At 30.7% G+C, this 8877-nt stretch overlaps 1 protein-coding gene across 4 annotated transcripts in view; it reads right to left on the bottom strand.

The window, feature by feature from the left end:
• Positions 1–351: 351 nt before the first annotated feature.
• The window catches only part of LOC103571974 (afadin), a 194357-nt gene continuing 185831 nt past the window's right edge, over positions 352–8877 (bottom strand). For all 4 annotated transcript variants that reach the window (XM_053738752.1, XM_053738754.1, XM_053738755.1 and 1 more), the window contains 5 exons: positions 8120–8504; positions 7212–8015; positions 5998–7126; positions 3649–3761; positions 352–1246 (listed from right to left, as the gene is read on the bottom strand). In XM_053738752.1, coding sequence (XP_053594727.1) covers positions 1024–1246; positions 3649–3761; positions 5998–7126; positions 7212–8015; positions 8120–8504 — 2654 coding nt within the window. In that variant the 3' untranslated portion in view covers positions 352–1023. The remainder of the gene's footprint in view (positions 1247–3648; positions 3762–5997; positions 7127–7211; positions 8016–8119; positions 8505–8877) is intronic.

Below are 8877 nucleotides of genomic sequence, written 5' to 3'. Positions count from 1 at the left end.
AGTTTTATCGATCATTGGAGCTTCACCCAAACGAAATTGTATTAGCTAGGTTTTCTGTGTGGTTTGGCTACGCCACTGCACCTTCATTGCACAAGGTAGGTAGTAGGGCATCACCGTAATGATGCACTACAGTATAAACCACAAGTCGGGCAACAGCCGCACAATGAAGGCAGAAGGAGAAGTAAAGCGTTTTAAGATATGAAGGCAATAGTATAAAAGGCCAAAAAGGCTATACACTGCAACAATCAATAAATTTGAAAAAAAAAAAAAACAAAAAAAAAAAGTAATAGTCGATTTCCATAACAGGAAATAAAAAAAAAGATATCGTTCATTGCAATTCGACTTTATTAGAATTTCCAAAAATAAATGTTATTAATATATATTCACTATCATCTAGTATTGCTGTATTCGTATTTCATGTTAAAACTTTTATCTAATCGAATTAAAAATTTTTCATTAACGCTTGGATTTCAATCCAATATATTAGTAGATACTACAATATTTACGTCTTACACACAATATTATCTTTTACATAAAAATATTTATAGACATTCAATACAAAATTAATTTTATTAAATACTTTCTAATGAAGATTGCTTTATAAAGACGTTTGAAAACTAAAACATTTACTTTTTAACTGTCTTTATACGATCGTGAAATTATTATATGTAAATAATTTTAATTATAAATATAAGAATATAAAGATGTAAGTAAAATATTCATCGGTTTTATTTACAATATAGATCAAATTTTTTTTATCAAATATAAATGAATTTTCATCTTGTATATTATTTAAGAAATATTTGTAAATTTGCAATAATAGTCGAATTTAGATATATCAATAAAAATATGAAACTAAATTTTCTCTAAAAGATTAGATATAAAATATATTGGTCATTAACTAAGGAAGTTTATTACTTCCTTACAATACTATATTTTTGTTCTAGAAGTATCAGATAGTTAATATTATCAATTACTTCTTGTTCAAATGATCAATAATTTTACGATTGACCTACAAAAAAATCAATTTTTATCATTATCACTTGGGTCTGAAGGACTTGTAATATTATCAATTTCTCTTTGAGCTCTTGAGATTTTCACTTTATCTCTTGGCGTGCCATCTTCTCCAGTCTCCATTGCAAACATTTTCATTTTTTCTTTAAAACTTAATTTTTCTGGGACCTCACCCGATTGAGCATTTTCTTGCTGTTTTTGCTTCTCAGCTAAACGTTTTTGTCTAGGGTCTCTAGAAAAAAATAGATAAAATTCCAATTAATAAATTAAACTTGTACCAATATAAGAGAGAGTGAACGGAACGAAGAAAAAAAAATGTGTCTCAAAACAAAATTCATGATGTCACGTAAAATATTCTCCAATTAAAAAAAAAAAAAAAAAATGTTGGAAAATCCAAAATTGCACACCTCAATCGCTCATTCTAGTTTTGTTCATTACTTTTATTTTTTTTTTTTTTTTTTTTGAATTTTTTCTAAATATCCCGCATTTTTGTTGTAGATGTCGCTCTTTTTTTTCAAACCTACTGTTTTATGCTAGTGCTGCTACCAATAGTTGATGGGGAGAAAAAAAGAAAAAAAAATTTACTTTTGTAATAATAACAATAGTAAAAATAAAAAATGGCCGCTAAACTTTTCGTAAATAATCAGTTTTACGTTTCTAATTAATTACAATTAAATTAAAAAGATTTAGACAGTAATTTTCAATAGGGTTCTTGTGATCAAAAATACAAAGATAATAAAAAAAAAATTTAGACCGATTAATTGTTCCTATCGAGAGTTATGTGGTTTACTAAGTTTCATACACGACAATTGACAACTCGTGTCACTGGGATTAAAATAATTTATATTTGATTAATGGAATAATTAATCGACTTATTATTGGTTCGAAATTATTCTTTAATAAATTGTCTTTGTGTTAGTATAAAATTTGACCGATTTTAGTGTAATCGAAAAAGTCTAAAGATAATTTAATTTGAGTGAATGAGTCAAAAAATTTAGAGCGATCATAAAGCACCCTCAGCGCTTTCGCGCTTGAGGTGTGCAATTCTTTATAAAATTTCTTGAAGATACATGCATATGATTTTGAAACAAATACAACTCTACAGCTAATGATGATTTTAACTAAATGCTTTTCTACAACATTGATGTAAAGGTGATACTTCCGATTATGTCACCGCGCCGATTAGTCTTTAAAGCCGGAAATTTTGGGTCACAACTCGTATAACTCAGTACAATACATGAAATTTACCGACGAGACCATTTAGACAATAATTAGTCGAGATATAAGCACATAGATGGCACTCGTTACGATCGTGTATGGGTTAATTTATTATTTATCAATAACTTAAGAACGGTTATCAGATAATTTTGTCCAAGCTTTTCTATGCAATAAAAGCTCTAAACGTAAAATAAAGACACAGACCCGATGCTTTACTCTATGAACTAGCGAAGTGCACTTCAATTTTTTGATAACTTCCATTTGTTTACGAGAAAAGCTTGGACAAAGTTCCCATTTACTGTACAAGTGCAACAAAGATAGTACCGTTTATCCAGTTGAGTGCGAATAGAGAAACAAATGAAAACGCGTCTTAACTAAAGTTAAATACAGTAAACTCTCAATAAAGTTCCGCTGTGAATAGTTCCGTTCTTCTCAATGTTTTCCCCTTCTCTTTAATATTTCCCCTTCGTTCAAATGCATTAGGCGTAGCATATTTATAAGTGTGAGAGCATATGTGTGAGTTCAATAAGATAGTGATTTTGTAAACCAGCTTAGCTTTATTATTATAAAAAAATTAACATAACCTCTGCTGTATTATTATAAGTATTAGTAAACATGTAGTGTATGACATAAAAATAGATATTTATGTAGTTATTAATAATTATTCTAATATTACAAATTTTAAGAGTTATCAATATAAAACGAATATTTAAATTTCCCGGGCACTATTTCAGTGTATTGGTGAGTTACCATTCTTTGGATTCATTGGTTTATAAAAAATAAGCCACGCCTATTTAAGATCTAGTTTGAATAGTTTCCTACCCCGAGACCGAAACTTTATAGAGAGTTTACAGTACTAAATATATTTATTTTATTTAAAACCGTACGATGGACGATGGCGTGCAGGTTCAACCCATTTATAATTTAATGGCAACATCAGTGTTAGATATGAGGCAAGGTGTGATGGAGGTGCCTCACTGACGATTCCATCATCATTTGTGGGATGAAACCTAATATTGTTCGGTGTCTAATGAATTAATTTCGTTAAAAATTGTTAGTTAGTGAATTAGCGGCATTATTACACTTATATTCACGCGTTTATCTATTCATTAACTAACTAATTCATTCATTCATAAATAATAGTGTCTACACATGTCGGTTTTACATCGATTCTAATATCAAAATGGCGGCTTCTATGGCTTTAGCGGTAAAAATCATGGTCGAACAACTTCTATACGCATAAAAATAGATTCGAATTGAAATTTTTGAATGAATATGAGGGGTGACCTAATTGGAAGTTAAGCCAAGCTAAGCGCAACTAATACTGAAATTCAATTAAAAAAAAAATATTATTGTATCATTCAATGAAATTCCTGTGAGCTTAATTTCGTCCCGCTCACTTGTGGTTTAATATACTTGTAAATCTCCTGAGCTCCAATAACACCAGGAGTATTTCCACCAAATTGACTGCCAGGGCCATCAGGTGTTTGTGGAGATGCCAATAAAGTCTTCGCATCATTTATGAAGTTCTAATAACAAATAATGATTTCTTTTATTAATATTTTCATTATATTATTGATAGCACAAGCATAGGAATATCAATGCTGACCAACGTAAAAGAGTCAATGATAATTCAAAATATATCATAAATACAATTGCATTTGCAGTTTACACAAAAAGTATATCCATCATGCACAATCGATTAATATTTATATGAATACCTTTCTTCACTAGCTGTTGAGCGTATGCATTTCCATAAAATTTTAATATTAGTTGAATTATAAATCCATGAGTTATAAAGAAAGCTATAAAAATTTTTGAAAGAAAAACTAATATTTGCTTCAATTCGATTGTTGAAAATTCATAAAAGTAACGTTAGTAAAAAGATTTCTTTGATTTCTCGTTAGAATGTGTCGAAAAATAACTTTTTTTTTTGTCATCACCAGAAATTGACAGAATATGTCAAAATAAAAATTCTATCTGAAGATCGGCTCTTAAATTCAAGTTTTAGAGGTAACTTATCGCATTTTCCGATTTCCATATTTGAATAACATGGAAAAATTTTTTTTCAAAGCTTGAAATCTTATCACTTACCAGCGTATCATTGTACCACGTATCGAACAAATCAATAAATATTTGCCTTGAAAATTGAATGCTCTATAAGAAAGGTTTATTACTATTTTTCGATAAATTTAATTTTTCAAAAGTTATTCAAGGTCAAAGTTGGATTCATAGTACATTTTAGTGTTATTTTACTTTGTAAGGGGGTGGAATGCTTTTGCATTTCGTTTAAATTTCATTTCAACTCGCACCAAACTATCATCTACTACTACACACGTGCTGCTAGCCATTATCATTTCTATTAAGGACCAAGAGCATATAAGCCCACCTGAGGTGGAAGCTTATTCATAATTAAGTTTATTTTAATAATTTATAAATTATTATTGTGAAAATTTGGAGCTAGTAAATTTATTGGATTGAGGACTCGGTAATTGGAGGTTTATTGGTTTAAGGAAGGAGGTTCGTCGGAGTGAAGGACTAATGTTAGATGACTTTGCTGAAGTAAGTTAAGTCTTCTATTATTGTCGGGATTAATTATTTATTTGTAATTTTATTGAAAATTTCATTAAGTCATAAATTAATAATTTATTAAGTCCATCATTCCATTGATTATTTGTAAAGCGACATCGTTTTGTAATAAATGCCATAGTTATTAGTCTTACTAAAATACATTAATTAATTATCTAACGGTGTCGACCTTCCTGATAAGTTTAGTATAAGATCTCTCTCTCTCTCTCTCTTTCTAATTTTCTACTATGTGGTTCAGTACGAAGTTATCCTCGTCCTGAGATTTCACTGAGCATAGTCAGACAAGGTACGTAAAACACCTCAAGTTTTACATATGTGTGGGCCCTTGTTTTTATTAAGAGCATATCTAATTAATTAAATAAGTGGGACCCATTACAACTTTTTCGGCGTAACTATCAGACTTATCTTGAAATGTCATAAGATCTTTTTTGTAAACCATTCCATTTCCGACAAATTATCTGTTGTCAAGTTTCCGAAATTTTTGAAAGCTCTTTAGTAATTTGCGTTTAAGAATAAGTAGATAAAATCGACTGTTTCTTGGAACAAATTAGAATTCAAATGCAAATACGTAAAGGGCTTTCAGGAATTTAGGAAATTTTGTAAATAATAAGTTGTAAGAAGTGAAATTATCTACAACAAAGACTCTAAAACATTTTAAGATAAGTCTGATAGTTTAAACTATTCGAATTCGCCGAAAAAGTAAAATAATACTAAAAGTTACTATGAATCCAACTTTGACCTTGAATAACTTTTGAAAAATTAAATTTATCGAAAAATAGTAATAGACCTTTTTTGTAGAGCATTTAATTTTCAAGGTAAATATTTATTGATTTTTCCGATACACTGATACGCTGATGAGTGATAAAATTTCAAACTTTGAAAAAAAGTTTTTCTATTCCATTTAAATAGGAAATCGGAAAATGCGATGAGCTACCTTTGAAACTTGAATTCAAGAGCCGATCTTCTGACAGAATTTTTATTTTGATATATCCTATCAATTTTTGGTGGTGCAAAAAAAAAAGAAAATGTTGTTTTTCGACACAACCTAATGTTAATAGACACTTTAATTTTAGTTCTGAGCTTTAAATTAAAATTTTATGATAATTTTTGCATCTATCATTTTATTTTTATTTTTGTTGATATACTAACTTAAATGAGTTTTTGAATAAGACTTACATTAGGATCTTCTTTTATAGTACCCATAGTGAAAGATGGTGATATGTGTGAGGTAATTGAAAGTGAATTTTTTGGAAAATTTTCAATGTTGGCATTGGAATCGTGGAAAGAGACTCTTTTAATGGAAATTTGATGAGATCCAATTGGAGTTGAAATTGTTGTTGAATTAGACGATCTTAAGCCAGCTTGTTGAGACATGACGGTGTAACTAGAACCTCTTTCTGGAGGTACTGGAGCATCGCTTCCACCGTTGATATGCAAATTGTCTAATTTCAACATTTCTGAATACAATTGATGTTGATGATTTTTTAGATTTGATTGATTTTGTTGATATGTTTGTTGACTTTGTTTCGTTTCTTCTTCATTTTTTCGATAACTGTCATCAAAATCTGTTGATCCACATTTGTGTTTGTCCATTCTTTGATTCTTTTCTTCTTCTTCATCCGCCTGAAGTTGAGCAGTAATTTTTAAATTATTTGCCAGTTGTTCAAATACTAGAGGTGAATTATATGCTGAAGAATCAGAAACTTGTCCATAATCGTTTATATTTAAAATATGCTGTGAATTTATATTCGAGTTGTCATGTAGATTTATATTTCCAAATTTTGTTTGGTCTTGTTGCGATGTTGCTGTAGGAAAAGAAATAGTAGATGATTTTAGTTGATTACTAGTTGATTGAGATGAAAGAGTTCCTCGAATTGATTGATTAGCTACGTTTGCTCGAGTCAAAACGTTTTGCTCTATTAATTGATAATTTTTCTCTGGAGTTGCTGTCATTTTAAGCAATCCTTGAACACACAACGTATTGTGATTTTCAAGATCATTGCCTTCTTCATCATCATCTTGTTGAGCTGCAGCTTCTTCAGCTCTTTTTTGAAAATCTCTTTCTAACTGGAGAGCTCGGAGTTGTTCCTCTTGCTGTTGTGTTCTATGAGAGAGTGAATTTAACTCAGCAATTTGTTGATCCCGCCATAATTTAGCTGCTTCTCGTCGCCGTGCTTGTTCTTTTTCCCGTTCTTCTCGTTGCCATGGATTGGTTGCATTGTATTGATGTTGTCGACTTTGTTGACTTGAACTAATGGTTGAATAGTAACTACTCGTTGGAGTATCTTGCATACTTGCGGTGTACCTAAAAAAAAAAAAAAAAACAATATAAAATCAATATTCTATAGCACGTTCAACATAGAAAATTTCTATTATGTAATCGACTTTACCTTGAATCGATTTGCTTTGTATATAATGGGTGAGTTGAAGTATTAAGCGGTGGAGGTGGGTGACTTTCTTTATATTCATTTTCAAGAACTGAACGGAATGGTAAGGTTTCTTTATTAATATCATTTTCATTGTGTATTCGATTAACAGTATTCTCATTCATATTGCGTTGATGGCTTATATCACTTGGATCATTTAAAAATTGAGATTTATTGTAAGAAGCTAATTGCTGATTATATTCCATTCTTGATCGATTTAAATCTGATTCATATTCCCTGTCTATCTCAGTCATTTTTTGGTTAGCACAAGATGCATCATTCTTTTTTGAAATAACGGCATATTGATTTGAAATAATTTGTTTATTATGTAAGCCATATGGATTATTCTGAGGATCAGAGGATCCATGATTCGAAGCAACCTGGCGTAAATTATAACTTGAAGGATTCGAGTCAAGACTTGGTATTAAACCCGTTTGTTTGTACATAGTTACATTGGCTTGAGCAGTAGTAGGACGAACGTTATAGGAATTTGGTCGATATTGATTAATCGAAATTGTACCTGCCCGTAACTCACGACGTCGTACTTCCTCCTTCATTTCCTGTAACTTTGCCTCTTGTCGTATTATATCTTTTGATGATTGTAATTTTAATCCCTGTTGTTGAATTTGATTAGCATTGTAATTAATTTGTTGATCTTGAGAAATATATGCTGAGACGGGGCGATCTTTTCCTTGATTAGCATCCAAAACCGTACGATTTAATGAATTTTGTGAGCCTTTTGGATTTTTTTGGGTATATATTGGATTTCTAAACATAAAATTATAATGAATATAATGTTGAATAACTTCCAGTTCATGAAAAATTATACGACATAAACTATGAAGAATGAAGAATATTTAAGAATAAATTACCGATCAATGGATGTTTGATAAGGGCCCATCTGTTTTGATGTTGGATCTTGATGTCGGTAGATACTTAAATTCTGATAGAACCTCTCAGCTTCATTATTCTGAATATTATTTAAAGCATTTCCGAATGATTGACTCGGATTCAAATTTGGAGAAGATCGCTGACGATTTATCAAACCAGATAGAGGCAAGTGACTAATTTTCGTTGGATCAAGAAGGTTGTTACTTGATCGTGATCTCAAAGATGGAACTCCATTCATAGTTGGCATTGGTGGTGGTTGAACTGGCGGTGTAGTACTATTGCTAGATGAAGTTCTGCTATACCCCGGGTTGAAGACTTCGTGTTGACATAGTTGAGGTTGTAATTGCTTATTGTCTGTTTCAACACCTGCAAAATGACATTACTTAAAAATAAATATCCATAACTAACAATAAAATTTATATATATTATAATGTAATTTTTTATCCCGCCTCAGTACCTTCAAGACGTATCGAAAACTACAACACAAAAATACTGGTAACAGGGAAAATGTTATCGATTCGTGGCTCTGAGACTCAGTGCACCCTGAAATTTAATTGGTGTATACACTGTCCGATTTAGATATAGGTTAGTGAATAAGTGGAAAACATTACAAACGAGAAGAGAGAATTCGATGTGCATCACCATCCAATAAAAAGGTCCCATTTGGTAGAGAGAGGAAAGGCCCATCCGAGGACAGTCGGCTTTAAAGGGAGCCGCGCTCGAGTCCAATTCTTACAGT

Source organism: Microplitis demolitor, chromosome 4, assembly GCF_026212275.2.
Source record: "Microplitis demolitor isolate Queensland-Clemson2020A chromosome 4, iyMicDemo2.1a, whole genome shotgun sequence".
NCBI lineage: Eukaryota > Metazoa > Arthropoda > Insecta > Hymenoptera > Braconidae > Microplitis > Microplitis demolitor.
This window is presented reverse-complemented; position numbering and strand designations above follow the sequence as displayed.